The sequence below is a fragment of the Microcebus murinus genome, chromosome 20 (assembly GCF_040939455.1).
Source record: "Microcebus murinus isolate Inina chromosome 20, M.murinus_Inina_mat1.0, whole genome shotgun sequence".
Lineage (NCBI taxonomy): Eukaryota > Metazoa > Chordata > Mammalia > Primates > Cheirogaleidae > Microcebus > Microcebus murinus.
The window spans coordinates 19880991-19905009 of record NC_134123.1 but is presented as its reverse complement, the minus strand read 5'-3'; the positions used below and the strand labels follow the sequence as shown (position 1 = coordinate 19905009).

The window sequence follows — 24019 nt, the reverse complement described above, 5'->3', positions numbered from 1 at the left end:
ACAGCACAGACTCTAAGTAGCCTAACTAAGACTAAAACAACTGAAATGAAATTTTGAGCTGCCACAAACCACAGGGGAGAAAGGTTTTCCAGGTTTCCACTCCAACCAAGTGCCTGCTTAAAAACAAATTCAACTTTGAAATGAGAGTGTATACATATGCGTTCTGCTGAATTGTAGGAGTTCTTTATATATTCTGAATACTAATCCCTTCTCAGATATATGATTTACAAATATTTTCTCCCATTCTGTAGGTTGCCTTTTCATGTTCTTGGTCATGTTCTTTGATACATGAAAGTTCTTAATTTTGATGAAGTCCACTTTATCTGCTTTTACTTTTGTTGCTTGTGGTTTTGGTATCATATGGGTAAAATCTTTGCTAAATATATCAAGACAATTTCCCTCAATGTTGTCTTCTAAGAGTTTTATAATTTTAGCTCTTAAATTTAGGTCTTTCATCCATTGAGTTAATTTTTATATCCAGTATAAAAGTCCAATTTCATTCTTTTGCATGTGGATATCCAGTTTTCCTAGCACTCTTTATTGAGAAGATTAGCCTTTCTCTATTGAATGGTATTGGTACCCTTGTTGAAAATCATTTGACCTTACCTGTGAGGGTTCATCTCTGGGCTAGCTATTCTATTCCACTGGTCAGTCTTTATGCCAGGACCATACTGTTTTAACTGCCGTAGCAAATTGGGAAGTATGAATTATCCAACTTTGTTTTTCTTTTTTAAGGACTGTTTTGGCTATTCAAGGTCCTATGCAATCCCATGTGAATTTGAGGATTTCCTTTTCCATTTCTGCAAAAAAGGCTGTTAACATTTTGATAGGTATTATATTGAATCTACCACTTTCAGAATATTGACATCTTAATAATGCTAAGTCTTCCTATTCATTAACACAGGATGTCTTTCCATTTATTTAGATTCTCTTTAACTTTTTCCAGCAACGTTTTGTAGTTTTTAGCATACAAGTCTTCCACCTCCTTGGTTAGATTTACTCCTATAATCTTTTTTATGCTATTATACATGGAATTACTTTTTTAAATTGTTTTTTAGCCGTTTCTCACAATGGAATAACTTTTTAACTTCCTCTTCTGATTGTTCATTGCTGGTATACAGAAATACAACTGATTTGTGTTGATTTTCTATCCTGAAACTTTGCTGAACTTATTTTTAGCATTAGTAGCTATCTTACAGATTATTTGTGATTTTCTATGTATAGAATCATGTCATCTGTGAATAGAGATAGTTTTACCTCTTTGTAAAATTTATTTTTATTTCAGAATATTATGGGGGTACAAATCGTTAAAGTTACATACATTGCCCTTGTATCCCCTCCCCCTCCTTGAGGCAGAGCTTCAAATGTGTCCATCCCCCAGACAGTGTGCAGCACACTCACTATGTATGTATAGACCCATCCTCTCCCCCCTCCTCCCACCTGCTCCACACCGACAAATGTTTTTCTTTTTTCTTAACATTTTGGTTACATTTTATATCTTTGCCCCTCCCTAGCAAGGGTTAGAGGTATGCCTTTCCCCACCACAATGTTCACCCCATCCCACAGATGTGGGACTACCCCTCTAACCCCCGAATCTCTGGTGAACACCACCACCCTTTCAGCACCATAGTGTTTATCGGTCAGTACCAATTTGATGGCAAGCGTAAGTTTTACCTCTTTATTTCCAATTGTAATGCCTTTTATTTCTTTTTTTTATTGCCTTATTGGTCTGGCTAGGACTTTCAGCATAACATTGAAAAGCAGTGGTGAAAGGCAGGCATCTTTGTTTTATTCCTGATCACAGGGGGAAAGCTTTCAGTCATTTATCATTAAATATGTTAGCTGTGGGTTTCTTATGAATGCCCTTGATCATTAAGTTCCCTTCTATCCCTAGTTTGCTGCATATTTCTTTTTTAAATCATGAAAGACTGTTGAATTTTGTCAAATGTTTTTGTGTCAACAGATTTTCAAGGGTCTCCAGCCCTTGAAACTGTCAGAAGACCTTTCTCTGATTTATTACCTGGTTGCCTGGTTTTTAATCTATGAGGCGTTCTCTATGCTCTTCAGTACTGCTCTTTCATTTCTGAGCCTCAGAATATTTCTTTCAGCCATTTCTCAACCTTTGAGAGTTTTTGCCTTTTGTGAACTTTTGGTCTTTTGAGAGTACCTTGAAGAGATTTTTCTCAACTTTCCTAATAATACTCCAGTCTTTTGTAAATAAGAGCCTAGAGTGCCTCAGGGTGCTTTACACCTTCAGTACAAAGTGAAGTGGGGAGCTCTCAGCTCTCCTGCCATGCCTCTTCTCCTTTGGGATGGTGGCTTTCTTGCACTTGGTGGAGTCTTGCAGGTGAATGTTTTATTCCCCTGTGCTTACCCTTCCCTGGCTTTACAGTGGCGTTTGTAACTAAGCAACTTTATAATTTATTGATTATCCTCCTCTACCCAGGAAAAGATATTAAGACTTGCCTATTATTAGATAATACAATTTATCCAGGATGGTTTTCAGTCCTCTCACAGTTATAGAGAAACACTTAAAGCCTAGGCAATAGCTTTATAACAGTTCTTGTTTTTACTCTCGTTCCCCTACGGCCCCATTCTCTGTCCAGCAGCCAGAACAAATTTATAAATTGGATAATTTTACCCCTTGCTTAGAACTTTCTAATGGCTTCCCTTCACATTCAGAATTAATTAAAATTCCCTATAATGGTTTTCATAGTCTATCTGATTTGTGCCCTGACTAACTTGTTGGCCTTAACTTTTCCCCCTCTTTCCCTTCTACAGTCTACTCTAGCCATACTGGCCTTACTGCATGAATCACTCAAGCTCATTCCTAACCTCAGGACTTTTATACTTAATATTTTATTCCTTAGGAATATTATTCCCTCTCATCTTCATGTTACTTCACTCCTTTGCCTGATTCAGTTCTGTACTCAAAGGTCAGCCCCCTCCGAGAAGACTACTACATCTAAAATATCACATCTCTGTCCCCTTATCTTGTGTTACTATTTTTCATATTTATTACTACCAAAATTATATTATAAATTATTTATTAACCATCCAAGTACCATATAAGTTCCAAAAAGGCAGAAACTGTCTTGTTCACCATTCTATCCTTTCCTCCTTTTATTGAAGATCCATTATGGAAATAGTCATATTCAAATGTTACTACATCAGCCAGTATTATATAGGTGATACTAAAAGAAAGACTGAAGTGCAATGTATTAAATTTTAAGGAATTACTGAAGCTCCTAAAAGGCAGAAATTTATTCTTAATAATATAAGATGTGGGCAAGCACATGACAGAAATCAAGTAAGGCTCTATGAAGGAGATAAAGGATAGAAGCATGGAAACAAGCTAAGAGGCTGAAGCACTAAAATCATGTATACTGAGAGTTTAAACTAGGGTGGAGATAGGAACATAAATAGAAAATAGGAAGAGAAAATAATGAATGGAATAAATCTTTCCTATGAGGCCTTAAAGAGATTTTTTTAACTGACTACATATAGAACAAAAGAGGAAACAAAGAAGTCAGAAATTCTGAGCTTTGGTAACCAGGAGAATGGGGGTATCACTAGCAAATAAAGAAATTAAAGAAGTGACTGATTTAGAAACAGATGTAAAGAATGTCCTTTATTAAAAAGTCAAAAAACAATGGGTGCTGGAAAGGATGCAGAGAGAAAGGAATGCTTATACACTGTTGGTGGGACTGCAAATTAGTACAACCTCTATGGAAAACAGTATGGAGATTCCTCAAAGAAACAGACACAGACTAACCATTCAACCCAACAATCCCACTACTGTGTATCTACCTAAAGGAAAGTAAGTAATTTTATAAAAAAGAAACCTGCACTAGAATGTTTATTGCAGCAAAATTCACAATCACAAGGATGTGGAATCAACCTAAGTGCCCATCAATTCATGAGTGGATTAAGAAAATGTGCTCGCTCGCTCGCTCACTCGCTCTCTCTCGCTCTCTCTCTCTCTCACACACACACACACACACACACACACACACACAACCACGGAGTACCATTCAGCCATAAAAAGGAATGAAATAACGTCTTTTGCAGCAACTTGGATGTAACTGAAAACCATTATCCTAAGTGAAGTATCTCAGGAATGGAAAAACAAACACCACATGTACTTTCTAATAACTAGGAGCTAATCAATGGGAACACATGACACAAAAAGATGTAAAGGTCATAGGAAATTAAGAAGGGGAAGGAGAGGAAGTTATAAAAGCCTACCTACTGGGTACAATAAACACTAATCAGGTGATGGGCACTCTAAATGCCCCGACTCAAGCATTATAAAAGGTATCCATGTAACAAAAACATTGGTACCTTCTTAATATTTTGAAATAAAAAATAATGAAAGAAATAAAGAAGGACTGGGCATCTGGAAACCGGCAGCTTTCTTTCTAAGAAAGAAAGAAATGGACAAAACTCTATAGCTACTATAAGAATCAATTAAAATTAAAAATTTATATATAAAAAAAGAACAGGTATAAGAAATATAAAGAAATGTCACATTGAAACTGGCTGTACTTAGACAAAGAAAAAATAAATAAATAAATAAAAAAAAAGAAATGTCACAAGGTAATAGATATCTGCATGCAAATGTTAGGCAAATAAGATGTCTATGCTTTCCAGGTTCCATGTGATAAAAAGAAGAAAAAAAAGAGAGAGAAAAAGATGTCTATGCTTTTAGTCCAGCCGTAGCGTTATTGCATAATAAGCACAATGCTTTGGTATGTAATTTGATAACAAGATAATACAGTTCACTGTGCCTTAAAAGAATGACATTTGATATCTGTTTTCTTTTTCTTATTTTGACATGGTAAATATACATTGATTTTTTTTAAGTCCCAATACAGCAATACTTGTGGCACTTGAAACACTGTTGAATTTTAACAGCATCATTGTAATTTGTACTGCACTAAGCAGTAGTGTAAAGCAATGTGAGCACATGTTCTCTCTTTCTCAACTCTGCCATTATACTACAAAAACAGCCAGAGTCAATACATAAATGGAATGAATGTCGCATGTTCCTATACAACTTTTATGGATGCTTAATTTTTAATTTCACATAATTTTTACATTATAATATATACAATACTATATAAAATAATAGCCATTTGGTTATTTTTTCTCCAACCATGTAAAAATGTATAAAAACAATTCCTAGCTCACAACCTGTACAAAAACAGGTGGACAGCAAGTTTTGGCCTATACAACCCTGGCCTACAACATTTTTTTTTTTTAAAGAGACATGGTCTCACTCTGTCACCCAGGGTAGAACACGACAACCTTCTACTTCTGAGCTCAAGTGAATCCTCTTGACTAGACCTCTGAAGTTGCTGGAACTACAGGTGTATGCCACCACACCCAGCTAATTTTTAAATTTTTTGTAGAGACAAAGTCTCACAATGTTGCTCAGGCTGGTTCCAAATTCCTGGCCTCAAGCAATCCTCCTGCCACCTCCTAAAGTGCTGGGATTACAGGATATGAGCCACGGTACCTGGCCTAGAAAAGAATTTCTTAACTTGGACAGTATTATCCTCTGCAGGGGAGATGGGGGGTGGGGAGGGTATTTTGAAATTTTGTGAAGGCACATAGTTGCCAACATGATAAGTAGGGTGCACTATGGACATTTAATGAGAAGGGGCTAAAGATTCAAATTCCTCTCAATGGGATAATCATAGTTCTTCAAAGTGAAGAACTAGCCATGTCACAAAGAACTTGAGAATATACCACCTCTAAACTAAAATAAAATCTTAAGCTCCCCAGCTAACTGAATGGACACCCTCTGGGCCAAGGGGACCTCAGAAATACCCTAAAGCTGAGTTGCTGGCCATGAGAAGGGAGGTCAGATCTGCCTCCTCATTCCCACCTCCCTTCTTGAAGATAATCCTCTATAACTCATTAACAGGCCTAAGGCTATACAAGACAAAACTTAAATCACACTTATAGGTCATCAATTTACTTAACAGATCACTTGAGTCTGGGTATACATGTATATCTGGTGGCTTGTCTCTGATTAACAGACTTAAAATATTCCAAGCCTTTGGATGACAAAGTTTCATTTCTTTCACCAAATACAAATCAAAGAATCTTCAAACCCACCTGTAATGCATCCTTTCAGATGCCCTGCCTTTTCCAGCCAAACCAATGTAGACCTTCTATGTATTGATTTAAGACTTTACATGTAATTCCTGTCTCCCTGAAACATATAAAACCAAACTATATCCAACTATGATGAGATCACTTGCTCAAGGCTTCTTGGGCATGACTCTCCAGGTCACAGTTGCACATATTCGATTCAGAATAAACCTTTAAATAATTTTACAGAGTTTGGGTCCTTTACTGTTGACACACCAGACATTCATGTATTAATATAACAAAATGTTTATGAACTTAGAACCTAACTCCTTAGTATACATAAATGCTAAAAATTGCAATTTTAACATATATAAATTTTTCGTGAATGCAGCTACCATGTAAAAAGTTCATCATTTCAAAAAATCATATCATTGCCAATAATGCCATTCATGGAATTTAGATTGTTGATCAACACACCTACCTGTGTACCTGCAACACTCACATTGATACTGAGGTATAAATAATTACTTTATTGTGTCATCTACAGTCATTACCAAGCCTTTTCATTTTGAAACATACTTAAAAAAAAAAAAAAATCAGGCAGCCCCTCCCAAAACCAGAATACGTTCAGAGAGACAAACATATTTTTTAAATATAGTTTATTGATTTCCTCTTAATATTTCAGTCTATATATATATATATATTTTTTTTTTTTTGGAGACAGGGTCTTGCTCTATCTCCCCAGGCTACACTGTCGTGGCATCAGCTTAGCTCACAGCAACCTCAAACTCAGTCTGAGTAATCCAAAGTAAAAGCAAACTCAATTTGAGGTTGCTGTGAGCTAAGCTGATGCCACGGCACTCTAGCCCAGGCAGACAAAGCAAGACTTTGTCTTTAGATAAATAAATACATATATACATACATACATACATATATACTCCTGGGCTGGAGTGATACTCCTGCCTCAGCCTCCCAAATAGCTGAAATAGCACTATAGGTGCAGGCCACCACACCCGGCCCTACACATATAATTTTAAGAATGTCGATATAACAGGCTGGGCATGATGGCTCACACCTATAATATTCGCAGTTTGGGAGGCTGAGGCAGGAAGATCACTTGAAGCCAGGAGCTAGAGACCAGCCTGAACAACACAGTAAGACCCCATCTCTACAAAAAATAGAACAATTAGCCAAGAGTGGTGGCCTGGACCTCTAGTCCTAGCTACTTGGGAAGCTGAGGCAAGAGGATTGCTCTAGTCCAAACGTTTGAGGTTGCAGTGAGCTACGATGACGCCACTGTACTCTAGCCTGAAAGACAGAGCAAGACCCTGTCTCCAAATAACAACAAAACCCCCAACCAAACAAAAAAATTATATATGCAGTCAATTATATTATCTTCGAATTTCTATTTCAAGTTAATAAAGTACAAAATATTTATTGAGAATCACTGGTCCAGAAGATTTGCAACTAAAGAGGCACAAAGACATAGGGGTACAATCACCAAAGGTTTATGACAATTTTTTATAGCAGGCAAAATTTCTTCTTTTTTTTTTTTTTTTAAGAGAGTCTCATTCTGTTGTTGCCCAGGCTAGAGTGCCATGGCATCAGCCTAGCTCACAGAAACCTCAAACTTCTGGGCTCAAGTGATGCCCCTGCCTCAGCCTCCTAGAGTGCTAGGACTACAGGTGTGAGCCACCAAGCCCAGTCTCACCTGTGTTTAACTGTGGATGAATGTCATGCAGCATTATCACTTACTCCATCTGCTGCCATATAAACCAAAAGAGAATAATTGCTAGACTTCATCTGTGTGCATATATGCATATAATACATACCCATGCAATTCCAATTTTTTTTTAGTTATTTATTTAGGCTTTGTTTTTGTTATTGTGATCATGTTGACATTTTATATTTTTATGAAATAATTTCCAATTAATTAAAGCTTTAAAACTTATCAATTTGCTATACTAAAACATGTAAAAGAATCACAAATGAAAATACTGATGGATTGCTTGACTGTATAAATATTAAAATATTTATAGAAAACTGTACCTTCCAGTTAAATGTAATAAATTGAACATGTGTTTACTAAATGTAAGACAGCTGCAACTTAAGCCAGCTTAATGGGAAGAAATAACCAGTAAGGAGCACAAGTCATTTTGCATCAAGAACCCTGGAAAGTCTCAGAAATTTGAGGCACTGGTTATCTCTGAAAGTGGGATATAAGGTCAGACTGAAAATGGAAGGGTTGGATGAAAGTCTACAAAGAAGCAGTTAGCTTTCTCTTATTTTTCTTTGTTGTGTGGTACAGCCAAGTAATAACCTCTGTCTTACTCTAAGAGGATATTGGTGATTCACTCTTTAGAGAGAATGAAATAGAGGTTGCAGATACTGGAAGAGCTCAAGGCAAGGCTTAATAGACTGTACTCAAAATGGGGTAAAGGTGGAAGGAGAGGCATAATCAAAGTCTTCATACTGAATAGTGAGGCCTCTGGCCTATTTTCTTAATTCCTACAATGCTTACAATAGGTTTATGCTCTCTAGACAGAAGACTGGAAGATTTACTTTAGACAAATTCATTAGTCCAACAGAAAAGACCTTCAGATACTGAGAAATAAACTTTACATTTAACATGTTTAAAAGTTACTTTTAGGCCAGGCGCGGTGGCTCACGCCAGTAATCCTAGCACTCTGGGAGGCCGAGGCGGGCGAATCGCTCAAGGTCAGGAGTTCAAAACCAGCCTGAGCAAGAGCGAGACCCCCATCTCTACTAAAAATAGAAAGAATTTAATTGTACAACTAATATATATAGAAAAAATTAGCCGGGCATGGTGGCACATGCCTGTAGTCCCAGGTACTCAGGAGGCTGAGGCAGCAGGATTGCCTGAGCCCAGGAGTTTGAGGTTGCTGTGAGCTAGGCTGACGCCATGGCACTCACTCTAGCCTAGGCAACAAAGCGAGACTCTGTCTCAAAAAAAAAAAAAAAAAGTTACTTTTACTTTAGATTTTTGTTATGTGCAACCAAACCTAAGCCTAGTATAAAAGGCTACTTCGGCTTTCTTTGGATGAAAAAAAAAAAATACTAAAAAGGCAGTTATTAACTCTAGCCAACCAAAAAGTTGTATGGAAAAGGAAATGTAATTAAAATACACTACAAGATTCAGCTGTAAGAGCATGCACATATTTATAATGCAAACATTGAACATTGATTTAACTTAAAAAGAAGTATAGCTTTACTGAGACAATGGGGCAGGAAGGAAAAGGTGTATGTGTTACATAAGAGCCAGCCTCTTTCATGGTAGATAATCAAAAGATAATACATCTAACCTTGGAAAAAATACATGAAATAGCAATATAAACCTGCTTTTTAGAAATATGGAAGTAAATTCCAGAAGAAACAGCAATAAGAGATAAAAATGGTTTCTTCTTGAGCTGAAACTGAGATCCAGAATCAGTGATAAATTGAAAAATGTATTTACAACTTGTAAGACAAAGGTTATTATCCTTAATATATATAAAGGGCTGATACAAATTAACACCACCAAAATACAAAGAAAAAATGAACAAATCATATAAATAGCCACAAGAGGGGAAAGACAATTGTCTGCATAGGCTATTATCACTTTTCTGTTCTTTGCTATTTTGATAGGTTAAAATAGGTTACTGAGCATTTTTCTATTTATTTATTAGCCATTTGTTTCCTTTCCTATATATTTTACTTATATCCTGTAAGAAGGATATTTGGAATTATGATTTGTCATCTTTCTTTTCTTTTTTTTTTTTTTTTTTGAGACAGAGTCTCACTTTGTTGCCTAGGCTAGAGTGAGTGCCGTGGCGTCAGCCTAGCTCACAGCAACCTCAAACTCCTGGGCTCAAGTGATCCTTCTGTCTCAGCCTCCCAAGTAGCTGGGACTACAGGCATAAGCCACCATGCCCGGCTAATTTTTTTCTATATATATTAGTTGGCCAATTAGTTTCTTTCTATTTATAGTAGAGACGGGGTCTCGCTCTTGCTCAGGCTAGTTTCGAACTCCCGACCTCGAGCAATCCGCCCGCCTCGGCCTCCCAGAGAGCTAGGATTACAGGCGTGAGCCACCGCGCCCGGCCTGTCATCTTTCTTTTCTTTGTTGAGACAGCGTCTCACTCTGTTGCTCGGGCTAGAATGCTGTGGAGCCTAGCTCACAGCAACCTCAAACTCCTGGGCTCTAGTAATCCTTCTGCTTCAGCCTCCCAAGTAGCTGGGACTACAGGCATGCGTGACCATGCCCAGCTAATTTTTTCTCTATATATTTTTAGTTATCCAATTAATTTCTTTCTATTTTTAGTAGAAACAGGGTCTTGCTCTTGTTCAGGCTGGTTTAGAACTCTTGACCTTGAGCGATCCTCCCACCTCAGCCTCCCAGAGTGCTAGGATTACAGGCGTGAGCCACCGTGCCCAGCCTAATTTATCATCTTTCTTGAATCTTGAATTGTTTCTGCAGTATGAATTATAATAAAGAATCCTGGCCGAGCTCGGTGGCTCACGCCTGTAATCGTAGCATTCTGGGAGGCCAAGGCGGGTGGCTGGTTTGCGCTCAGGAGTTCCAGACTAGCCTGAGCAAGAGCGAGACCCCGAGTCTCTACCCAAAAAAAAAAAAAAATAGAAAAAAACTAGCTGGGCATGGTGGCACATGCCTGTAGTCCCAGCTACTCAGGAGGCTGAGGCAGGAGGATTGCTTGAGCCCAGGAATTTGAGGCTGCTGTAAGCTAGGCTGATACCACAGCACTCTAGCACGGCAACAGAGTGAGACTCTGTCTCAAAAAATAAACAAACACACAAAGGTGAAAAAGTAAAGGCAGACAGTGGTTACCTACTTTGCTTTAACTAAATTAGCTCACTGAATACTAAAACTCCTATGGAGTACGTGTCATTTTTTCCCAGTTTACATGAACAATCTCAAGCTAACAATGACTTATGGCTATTAAGCAATTAGCCATTCCTTTCTGCTATATACCTGTTGCTCTTTTATGTCTAATCCTAGATTGAACAAATTATTCTATGGAACCAACTGTACATCTAGTGGAGAAAGTAACAGCAACAACTTTTACAATTTGCCTTTAAGTACCGTGAAGATGACAGCATCCATCTTGTTATCTCCAGAGCCTAGTAGAGTACCTAGCACATTACAAACCTTCAAACATCCTTGAATGAATAACTTTTGGAATAAGAAAGTACAATTCAGTGAAGCAAAGTAATTCATGAAGTTAGTCAATACAGTATTTAAAAACAAAAAGAATTATATGGGAGGCCGAGGCGGACGGATTGCTCGAGGTCAGGAGTTCAAAACCAGCCTGAGAGGCCAGGCGCGGTGGCTCACGCCTGTAATCCTAGCTCTCTGGGAGGCCGAGGTGTGTGGATTGCTCAAGGTCAGGAGTTCAAAACCAGCCTGAGCAAGAGCGAGACCCGGTCTCTACTATAAATAGAAAGAATTTAATTGGCCAACTGATATATATATATAAAAAATTAGCAGGGCATGGTGGCACATGCCTGTAGTCCCAGCTACTCTGGAGGCTGAGGCAGTAGTATCGCTTGAGCCCCGGAGTTTGAGGTTGCTGTGAGCTAGGCTGATGCCACGGCACTCACTCTAGCCTGGGCAACAAAGGGAGACTCTGTCTCAAAAAAAAACAAAAAAACAAACAAACAAAAAAGAGAATTATAGACAATAAAGTATCTGATCAAAATGAAGTAGTTAAATCTAAGATAGAAAATACAAGCTGGGCACGATCCCAGCTACCTGGAAGGCTGAGGCAAGATCACTTTAGCTCTGGAGTTTGAGGTTATAGTGAGCTATGATTATGACACTGCACTCCAGCCTGGGTGAAAGAGTAAGACACCATCAGAAAAAAGGAAAGCAGGAAGAAAAGAAGAAAGGAAGGAAAGAAAATAAGAAAGAAAGACAAAAAGATAGAAAATACAAATTAAAAATTTTATTGCTATTAATACATATTATGTTATCCAAACATCACATAGTATACTGGTAAGTACTACGTACCAAAGAATCTTAGTCTTATTAGATGACACACATTTATATCAGCTTGGCAAAGACAAAAGTCATCTATCCTTTATACTTTGATAAAATAAACAAGTTGGGGAAGGTAACCATGCATATAAGATTTCAAAGGGAATATATTTCAGCCAACATCTGCTCCAAATGTATACACTATAATATAAGAAAAATAGGGGCTGGGCATGGTGGCTGACCCCTATAATACTAGCATTCTGGGAGGTGAGGCAGGAGGTCAAGGTCAGGAATTCAAAAGCAGCCTGAGTGAGACCCCGTCTCTACCAAAAATAGAAAGAAATTAATTGACCAACTAAAAAATATATATATAAAAAATTAGCCGGGCATGGTGGCACATGCGTGTAGTCTCAGCTACTCGGGAGGCTGAGGCAGTAGGATTGCTTGAGCTCAGAAGATTGAGGTTGCTGTGAGCTAGGCTGACGTCACGGCACTCACTCTAGCCTGGGCAACAAAGTAAGACTCTTGTCTCAAAGAAAAAAGAAAAATAGGGCTACTCCTTTGCCATCTCAGGGATTTTAAGGGAAGATCAAATAAACTAATGAGACTACCATCTTATCTCATTTCCAGAGGAGCATTTAGGTTACAAGCAATAAACAAATTATTACTACTGTTAACAATATATTCTAAAAACTTCCATCTAGTATCTATCAGTATCCTTCTCTTCAGGCCACCCTCTTGCTTTGTAGGAGAAAGTAAGCCAAGTTGTTTGTTATGTTTCTATATTGTTTCCATAGCAAAGGTCTGTGCCTGCTTAATTTAACTAAAGCTGGAGGGTTAAAGCCTGAAGGTCACTACAGGACAGACTACAGCAACTTCAATAAAAGGAGTTCTATTACCAGTTCTGCTAAAAATTACTTGGGGGCAGGGAATCTGAATATACTAGAAACATGATGGGCCAGTCTTGGTGTTCCACACCTGTAATCCCAGTACTCTGTAAGACTAGGGAGAAAGGATTGCTTGATACCAGGAGTTTGAGACCAAGCTGAGAAAAAATTAGCTGGGCATGGTGGTGTCTGTCTATAGTCCTAGCTGCTCAGGAAGTTAGAGGTTGCAGTGAACTACCATCATACTATGGTACGCTAGGCATGACAATACATTGTAGAGATACTACTAAAAATGCAAAATTAAATTTTTTTTTATTTTTTGATAGAGTCTCACTCTGTTGCCCAGGTTAGAGTGCTATGGCATCAGCCTAGCTCACAGCAACCTCAAACTCCTGGAGCTCAAGCGATCCCCCTGCCTCAGCCTCCAGAGTAGCTGGGACTACAGGCATGTGCCACCATGCCCGGCTAATTTTTTCTCTATATATTTTTAGTTGGCCAATTAATTTCTTTCTATTTTTAGTAAAGACAGGGACTTGCTCTTGCTCAGGCTGGTTTTGAACTCCTGATCTTGAGCAATCCTCCCGCCCTGGCCTTCCAGCGTGCTAGGATTACAGGCGTGAGCCACCGCACCTGGCGAAAATTAAATTTTTACAACATAAATTGCTCAAAACTGGAAAATGTGTATATAGCAACATTGTATAAAGAAATAATCATCACCTGGAAATGGATCTTAGTGGTATATGATAAAATACAAAGTCTAAAAATGAAACAACACTACAAACTTCATTTTTCAAATTTCAGTAACTTTTGGGGCAAGACAAAAAATATTTATGCCTCAATAAAACTTATCATTGTCGGTGCAGTGGCTCACGCTTGTAATCCCAGGACTTTGGGAAGCTGGGTGGGAGGATAGCTTGAGGCCAGGAGTATGAGACCAGCCTGGGCAACAGACCCAGTTTCTACAAAAAAGAAAAAAATTAGCGGGACGTGTTGGCACAGGCCTGTAGTCCCTGCTACTCAGGGTGCTGAGGCAAGAGGATCACTTGAGTCCAGGAGTTAGAGATGTTACAGTGAGCTATGATTGTACCACTGCACTCTAGCCTGAGCGATAGTTCGACACCAGCAAGACCCTGTCTCTAAAACAAATTTTATTTATTTTATTTTTTTCTATATTTAGTAGAGACAGGATCTTGCTCTTACTCAGGCTGGTCTCGAACTGCTGAGCTCAATGGATCCTTCTGTGTTGGCCACCAGAGTGCTAGGATTACAGGCGTGAGCCACTGAGCCCAGCCTAAAAAAATATTTAAAAATTAGGTGGGTGTGATGGTGCATTCCTGTAGTCCTAATTACTCAGGAGGCTGATCCCACCACTGTACTCTAGCCTGGAAGACAGAGTGAGACCCTGCCCCACCACCCCAAATCATGTAAAACAAAATTCAGAAACCTAAGACCTACAAAATTCTCTTCCAATCCTAGTAATACAAAATGTGTGTTTTATCAGAGAATTCCAATAAGATCTATTGACTCCTTAATGAAATAGACAATTCTCCTATATTTGGATAAATAGTAAAAGTAAAATAATCTGATTAAATTCTCATTAAAGACTACATTAAAGTCATTAAAGATTAATTTCCCAGCAAAAGTACACAATTTGGTTTTGTTTTAGACTAAATTGCATCTATTTTTCACTTGTGCGTTCTAAAGACACTACGGAGTCTACCCTCCTTCCCCAACATAAAAACATTGTGAATATGTAAAACCCCCAAAAAATCACTGGGAACTTGGAAAGATATTCTTAACATTGCTACACAATTCTACAGTCCCTAACAATAAACTACAAAAGGAAATGAGACTATATATCTTTCTCATCTATCAGTTCAATTTACTTATTTTTTTTTTTTTTTTTTTTTGAGACAGAGTCTAGCTTTCTTGCCTAGGCTAGAGTGAGTGCCGTGGCGTCAGCCTAGCTCACAGCAACCTCAAACTCCTGGGCTCAAGCCATCCTCCTGCCTCAGCCTCCCAAGTAGCTGGGACTACAGGCACAAGCCACCATGCCCGGCTGATTTTTATATATATATATATATTAGTTGGCCAATTAATTTCTTTCTATTTTTTTATGGTAGAGACAGGGTCTCGCTCAGGCTGGTTTTGAACTCCTGACCTTGAGCAATCCACCCGCCTCAGCCTCCCAGAGTGCTAGGATTACAGGCGTGAGCCACCGCGCCCGGCCTAATTTACTTATTTTTATTTCATTATTATCATTTTGTAGAGACAGAGTCTTGCTCTGCTGCCCAGGCTGAAGTGCAGCGGTGCCATCACTGTTCACTGCAGCCTCAAACTCCTGGGCTCAAGTGATTCTCCCACCTTCTGGGTAGCTGGGACTACAGGCATGTATGTGCCTGTTTTTATAACAATACCATACTGTTTTGTTTACTATCACTTTGTAGTATATTATGAAGTCAGGTAGTATGATGTGATATCTCCACTTTTGTTCTTTTTGCTCAGTAATGGTTTGGCTATTCACAGGGTCTTTTGGGGTTCCATTTTAGGAATGCTTTTTCTATTTCTGTGAAGAATGTCATCAATATTTTGATAGGGGTTGTACTGAATCTTTAGATTGGTTTGGGTAGTGTGGTGCTATAAGATACATATATGTGTGTGTGTGTGTGTGTATGTTTGTGTAGTCCTAGCTACTCGGGAGACTGCGCCAGAAGGATCACCTGAGCCCAAGAGTTTGAGGTTCCAGTGAGCTATGAATGTGCCACTGCACTCTAGCCCAGGTGACAAAGGGAGACCCTGTCTCAAAAAGGAAAAAGGACCTGAACAGACATTTCTCAACACAAAACATACAAATGGTTAACAGGTATATGAAAAAATGCTTAAGAGCACTAATCATCAGGGAAATGCAAATTAAAACTACAATGAGATACCATCTCATACTTGTTAGAATAGCTATTACCAAAAAGACAAAAGATAATAAGTGTTGGCAAGGATGTAGAGAAAAGGGAACCCTGGAACACCACTGTAGAAATATATATTAGTATAGCTATCATTGAAAACAGAATGAAGGTTCCTCAAACAATTAAAAATAGAACTATTATATGCTCCAGCAATCCCACTACTGGGTATATATCCAAAGGAAATGAAATCAGTATGTTAAAGAGATATCTGTACAGCCTTGTTTTTTACAGCACTATTCACAATAGCCATAATATGGAATCAACTTAAGTGTCCATCAATAGATGAATAGATGAAGAAAATGTGGTATATATACACAATGGAATACTATTACATCATAAGAAAGAAGAAAATCCTGTAATTTGTGACAATATGGATAAACCTCAAGGACATTATATTAGTGAAATAAGCCAAGGATAAAAAGACAAATACCACAATATCTCATCTATATGTGGAATCTACAAAAAGTTGACCTCATAGAAGTAGAGAATACAATGGTGGTTATCAGAGGCTGAGACTGTTGGGGAAATGTTGTTCAAAGGATACAAAATTTTAGTTAGGAGGAATAAGTTCAAGATAACCATTGTAAAACATGGCAGCTACAGTAAACAATATACCATATTATTGAAAAATGCTAAGAGAGTGGATATTAAGTGTTCTCACCACAAAATTATAGCTATGTGAAGTAATACATATGCTAATTAGCTAGATTTAGTCATTCTACAATGTATATATACTTAAAAACAATAGGTTATACACGGTAAATACACACAACTTTATCTGTCAATTAAAAAAATGTTTTTAGGGCGGGCGAGGTGGCTCACGCCTGTAATCCTAGCACTCTGGGAGGCCGAGGCGGGCGGATTGCTCGAGGTCAGGAGTTCGAAACCAGCCTGAGCACAAGCGAGACCCCGTCTCTACTATAAAAATAGAAATTAATTGGCCAACTAATATATATATATATATAAATTAGCCGGGCATGGTGGCACATGCCTGTAGTCCCAGCTACTCGGGAGGCTGAGGCAGAAGGATTACTTGAGCCCAGGAGTTTGAGGTTGCTGTGAGCTAAGCTGACGCCACGGCACTCACTATAGCCTGGGCAACAAGCGAGACTCTGTCTAAAAAAAAAAAAAAATGTTTTTAAAAGAAAGAAAAAAACAAATTGGAAGTGAAGAAATCCTATAACCTAAGTATGCAGATTAAAATAGAATTTTTGGTAAATATATAAATGATCCTACATTCTGCTCCAGACTCTTTGACAGAGACAGAATAAGGGTCACTAGGGCTTACTCACTATCTTCCAGAACTCTGTATTGTACTAGGGGAACAAGCCACACTCATGAAAATATAACATACACGGAAATGCTTACAGTAGGCTGTAATGCATAATATTGTCTACTTTCTTTAGCCAAACCCAACAAGGACTATCCTAATCTAATTTTCTACCTCTTTACCCCAAGCCCAGCTGGCTATTAGACCAAGGCTGTCAAACAAAATGGAGACAAAAGGCATGGCAATTAGGCCATCATAATATAGATTTTTTGGTTTTGTTTTTATTTAATGAATAAAGTAACAAATTACACAAAAATGCATTTAAAGAACATAATTAAAAGGAAAAAACTCCTTTCAAAAGCTAAAAACAGGGCCGGGGGAGGTGGCTCACGCCTGTAATCCTAGCACTCTGGGAGGCCGAGGCAGGCGGACTGCTCAAGGTCAGCAGTTCAAAATCAGCCTGAGCAAGAGCGAGACCCCGTCTCTACTATAAATAGAAAGAAACTAATTGGCCAACTAATATATATACAGAAAAAATTAGCTGGACATGGTGGCACATGCCTGTAGTCCTAGCTACTTGGGAGGCTGAGGCAGCAGGATTGCTTGAGCCCAGGAGATTGAGGTTGCTGTGAGCTAGGCTGATGCCACGGCACTCACTCTAGCCTGGGCAACAAAGTGAGACTCTGTCTAAAAAAAAAAAAAAAAAAAAAAAACTAAAAACACACACACAGAGCCCAGGAATTCAGTGCTTATGAGTGTGCCACACTAAAAAATTTAAGAATATAAATTTAAGAAATCAAGAGAGCAAATATAATAATAAAATATCAAATGAGTAGAAAATGGAGCCAAAGAATTAAATTGAAATTCAAAACATAACTGCAGATTTAATAATAAATTAGAAGCACCAAGCAATAATCATTCAATAACATGGGAAGTAAGGCTAAAAAAAAAATCACAATAAATAATAAGAAAAGATATTAAAGCATCCAGAGAAAAGAATACAGATATAGAGGACAAAGACAAGTAAACATCTGAATAATAATTAGAGCCACTGAAGTAAATGACAAAACAAATGGAACAAGAAATACACAATATAGAAAAATTTTCTGGCATGAAAGAAGAAAGAATCTCAGACTGAAAGAGAACATCTTAAGTACTGGGAAGGACTAACAAAGAACCAGCAGCATCCAGACATACTGTGGTCAAGTTAATTCATTTCAAGTATTATAAAATAATTCTTCAAGCAACAAGAAATAAGAGTCACTCACAAGAATATAAAAATATTGATGACACCAGAAGTGTTAATCTCCCCTTGAGAAGGGAATCAGTTGTTTCTTTGGTTTTTATTTTAAGAGACGGGTCTCGCTATGTTGCCTAGGGAGGAGTGCAGTGGCTATTCTCGGGCATGATCACTGCACACTACATCCTCAGTAGCTAGGACTACAGGCAGGTACCACAGTGTCCAGCTCATTTTTTTTTGTTATTGTTAACAGACAAGATCTAGCTCTGTTGCCCATGCTGGGGTGCACTGACGCGATTATATCCCACTGTAACTTTGAACTCCTGGGCTCAAGCAATCCTCCCACCTCATCTTCCCAAGTGGCTAGGACTACATGCATGTGTCACTACTGTCAGCTAATTTTATTTATTTATTTTTTTGAGGTCAAACCACTTTATTGAGGGGAATTGAGGACAGGGAACACAGAAGGGAATAGGATGATGAGATCCGTCGTTTTCGGCCAGGCGGGGACCTCCCAGGTTTTGCAGAGGCGGAAAAGGGCTCAGAGAATTTTTAAAACATTTTTTGTAGAGACAGGGTCCTGTTATGATGCCCAGTCTGATTTCAAACTCCAAGCCTCAAACAATCCTTCTACCTTGGGTTCCCAAGCTACTAGGATTACAAGTATGAGCTTCCACGCCTGACCCAGCTCAGTTTTTAATTAAAGGAGAACTGTGGAAACAAATCATGTGGACCCCAAAACACTTTTCATTTATGTACTTGTAAAGAATTTCTCCCCTGGAAGGTAAAGTCAAAGAGACAGGAAACTGAGCAAAGAACTTGCTTCCTTAATCAAACTGAAATAAACTCATTTAAAAACAAAATATGTCAGCATCACCTTTCTTTCCAAAAAAAATAAATAAATAAATAAAAACAAAATATGGGGCCAGGCGCAGTGGCTCACGCCTGTAATCTTAGCACTCTGGCAGGAGGACAGCTCAAGGTCAGGAGTTCGAAACCAGCCGGAGCATGAGTAAGACTCTGTCTCTACTTAAAATAGAAAGAAATTAATTGGCCAACTAAAAATATATAGAGAAAAAATTAGCTAGGCATGGTGGTGCATGCCTGTAGTCCCTCCTAGCTACTAGGGAGGCTGAGGCAGAAGGATTGCTTGAGCCCAGGAGTTTGAGGTTGCTGTGAGCTAGGCAGACCCCACATCACTCTAGCCCGGGCAACAGAGTAAGACTCTGTTGCAAAAAAAAAAAAAAAAAAAAAAGAAATTAGCTGGACAACTAAAAATATATATAGAAAAAATTAGCCGGGTATGGTGCCATGTGCCTGTAATCCAAGATACTTGGGGGGCCGAGGCAGAAGGATTACTGGAGCCCAGGAGTTTGAGGTTGCTGTGAGCTAGGCTGACCCCACGGCACTCTAGCCCAGGCAACAAAGTGAGACTCTGTCTAAATATATATATATATATATATATATATATACACACACATATGACTCTAATAACAAATGGCAAAATTCCTATGTGTTGATTTCCTGACATTTCTTACTACAGATCATGGTAAAACCCATCTAAAATGTAAATCTTTGTAAAGAACTACGAAATATCGACCGGGCACGGTGGCTCACGCCTGTAACCCTAGTACTCTGGGAGGCTGAGGTGGGCAGATTATTTGAGCTCAGGAGTTCGAGACCAGCCTGAACAAGAGCGAGACCCCATCTCTACTAAAAATAGAAAGAAATTAACCAAACAACTAAAAACAGAAAAAATTAGCCGGGCATGGTGGCGCATGCCTGTAGTCCCAGCTACTTGGGAGGCTGAGGTAGGAGGATCACTTGAGCCCAGGAGTTTGAGGTTGCTGTGAGCTAGGCTGACGCCACGGCACTCTAGCCCTGGCAACAGAGTAAGACTCTGTCTTGAAAAAAGAAAAAAAGAACTATGAAATACGTTTATAAAATAATCATAAAAGCATGGCTCAGATAAAATATGACCATTCATAAATTGTATCTGTTGAAAATCACTTCCGTATAATTTGTTTCTCTACTACTATACTCAATGCCATAAGACAACAAGAAAAAATTTCTATGCAGTTCTGAAAGAGAAAAATAGGTGACTCAAGATTATTATATATAGCCATTCTGATGTTTGAGTATATAAAATGCAACAAACAGACATTCTCAAACCTCAAAGAATCCAAGGAATATAGAATCCAAAGCCCTCCTTAAACAAAAAACAACAAAAAAAATCTAACAATGAAATAGATAAAAAAGCACTAGTAGTAAGCATTGAATCCAGCTAGATACAGACTAAGACTAAACAATTTGGGGAGGGTAGTGAGTGGCTAGAAAAGGAAAAATAGTATATCAACAAAATTCAAGAGGTAGAGTAGAAAAGGGGGAGGAAGTTTACGAGAGACAATTACACCTTATTTTTCAGAGCAAGGAGTCAATTCATACCATCTAAATCTGAAACAATGAGTTCAATCTCTCAATAATTTATTTAATCTCTTTTTCTGGCCTTAGATCTCTTAGGAACTCTTAAAATGAAGAACGGTATTTAAGATTCAGCAGTTCTTACTTTTACTTTAGTTTCATTTTTCTATGTACTATTCAAGTAAAATTAAAGTTAATATTGTTATGATTAAAAACTTTATATAGGCCGGGAGCGGTGGCTCATGCCTGTAATCCTAGCACTCTGGGAGGCCGAGGCAGGCGGATTGCTCGAAGTCAGGAGTTCGAAACCAGCCTGAGCAAGAGCGAGACCCCATCTCTACTATAAATAGAAAGAAATTCATTGGTCAACTAATATATATAGAAAAAATAAGCCAGACATGGTGGCGCATGCCTGTAGTCCTAGCTACTCGGGAGGCTGAGACAGGAGGATTGCTTGAGCCCAGATGATTGAGGTTGCTGTGAGCTAGGCTGATGCCACAGCACTCACTCTAGCCTGGGCAACAAAGCTAGACTGTCTCAAAAACAAACAAAAAAACAAAAAAACCCACTTTATATATGACATATTTCATATATATCAAATACATAATTTTTAAAACTTCACTTTAGTTTTATTTTCTTCTAATAAATTCAAATAAAAATTTTATACTTTAATTACAAAAATGTTCAGTATAATCCTACTCTTAAAAAATTCATTCATTTTTCTAGTTATCTATTCAATCTTTCACTAAATATACACACAAAGAATATCTGGAACGTTAAATGTTAACACTATTTCGAAGAGGGTTAGATTGGGTAATTTATTGCTTTATTTTTTTCTACTTTTCTGTATTACTTAAATTTAAAATGAGCATATTCATAAACACAATAATCTCTCTTTTTTTTTTAATCAAAAAAACAGCTATCTCTTCCTGGAAATTGCTCTTCAAAAAAAAAAAAACCCAAAACAAACAAAAACAAAACAACAACCAAAAAAACCCAGCTATCTCACCAGTGTAAACTCTCCCTAGAGTTGCCTCAGCTGGAGTCTAGGAAGAATATCTTTTAGCCTAGCAAAGAAAATTCAGTGCAGAAGTGTGGCCATAACAACAAGCACACAAAACAAAAGAGGCTCTCTAGTTTTTGAGTTTTCTCTTTTGGGATCTGTAGTACCTAACTGAACAGACCTGTCTAACCATTAACGGGTGTATGGTATCTGCGAAACAAGCCCCAAGTCTCATACCTTCACAATAGGATGTCCCCCAGTAGATGCTTTTACTGCCCCTCGGCTACCTTCAGTTTCATAATGGGCTCGATGATGAGTTTTAGGTTGCACTTCTATTTTCAGTTCACATTGTCCAAAATGAGTTGGTAAAGGCCAGTCTAGTGGAGGTAATGAAGATGTGCTATAAACAAAACACACAAATACGCATTTCACCATGCTATATTATTGCCAAGCAGTGATTCAAATCACTTCTTTGCCAGCACCCACATTTCTTCCTGTGATCTTTGAAACAAAGTATTCCAAAATAAAACTTCATTTAGTAAATTATAATTCTGTTATGGTGAGTGCTTAATAAAATAATTCTTTAATCTAAATAATAAAATCTATTTTATTTATTTTTTGGTTTCCCTTTTTATTTTTTGAAAAGGGGACAAATTCTAACAATTTGTAAAACTGTTATTTTCTCAACTATTCGTAGGTAATTACAAAAATAACCAAAAGAATAATTTAATTTCTTAAAGCAAAGTTATACATCTCCATGTATGTGTATCGATATCTTTCCAAGTATCTAAATGTCTCTCTCTGTCTCAGTATCCCTCTCTCCCTCCCTAGCAGGTATCTGTGGGACTCAAGTCTATTGCACATGTTGCTTCCCCCACTTGCTCCTGATTGCTCTTTTCCCTGTATCTCTGAAAAATTGCTTATGTTCAGCAATATATTGCAATCTAAGGTAAAAATTTAGTTTCAGTACATACGGCTGAAAAAATAGCCCATCACTGTAGCATATCTAAAAGTCTATTTTTTAAAAATTGGTCAATAAGACAATTTAAACACCTTAAAAGCCCAAAGGTTCATTTATATATATTAACATTAAAAATAAGGAATAGAGCCAGGCACAGTGGCTCACGCCTATAATCCTAGCACTCTGAGAGGCCAAGGTGGGAAGATTGCTTGCGCTTAGGCATTAGAGACCAGCCTGGGCAAGAGTGAGACCCAGTCTCTACCAAAAGAACAGAAAAATTAGCTGGGTGTAGTCACCATGCCTGTAGTTCCAGCTACTCAGGAGGCTGAGGCAGGAGGATCCCTTGACCTCAGGACTTTGAGGTTGCTGTGAGCTAGGTTGATGCCACGGCACTCTAGCCCAGGTGACAGAGAGAGACTGTCTCAAAAAAAAAAAAAAAAAAAAAAGAATAGAAAAGAAACAACTTATATATATCTATAGGTCAAATAAAATTTCTAAATTATTTCATTGCTTCTTTCAATGCCCTCAGCCTAGCTCTAAGTCATTCTACTGTGACGCTCAAAGATATTAATTTTTTTATTATATTGGCATTATACAGAAAAAGGTATTAATTTTTATTAGTCTGAAACAACTCAACTTCTTCAGCTCTCATTTGATTCTGTACTTGTTCTGCAGGCTTAAGCAAAGCCCTAGAAAGAGTAAGATAAATTTCAGAAGCAGAGCAATGGATATAAAGGTGTCTTCCATACCATAACTCCACATTGTATTTTTCTGAAGATCAGCATTCAGAAATAGTCACGCTAATGAAAAGCATTAAAAAAAAAAAAAAAAAACCCTAACAGACACAATGCCATGTGGGAATTTAAATATATAATAAAAGCTGCCTTTTCTAATCAATTATAGACTGGATTCTTTTTTTGTTGTTTTGCTTTTAAATGGATAAATGTAAGTAATAGATTGATTCTTTAAATGGCATTTTGACAACTGATAAGCCATTTGGAAAATAATCATTATGTTCTGAAACGCCATAAAGGAAAAGACAAAATTTAAAATTTTTTAAAATTCCTCTATAACAAAAAACCCATAAACTTATAAAATCAAAAGAAAAAAATTAATTATGGAAAAAACGCTTGCCACAATATCCACAACACAACAAACTTCAATCATATGTTGAGCTCTT

General features: G+C 37.8%; 1 protein-coding gene across 5 annotated transcripts in view; it reads right to left on the bottom strand.

Annotated features, from left to right (window-relative positions):
• NFATC3 (nuclear factor of activated T cells 3) overlaps positions 1–24019 on the bottom strand; it is a 117678-nt gene that overhangs the window by 60537 nt on the left and 33122 nt on the right. For 4 of the 5 annotated variants that reach the window (XM_075995736.1, XM_012742321.3, XM_012742329.3 and 1 more), the window contains exon 3: positions 22116–22278. In XM_075995736.1, the coding sequence (XP_075851851.1) occupies positions 22116–22278 (163 nt within the window). The remainder of the gene's footprint in view (positions 1–22115; positions 22279–24019) is intronic. The other variant, XM_075995737.1, reaches the window with a different exon arrangement.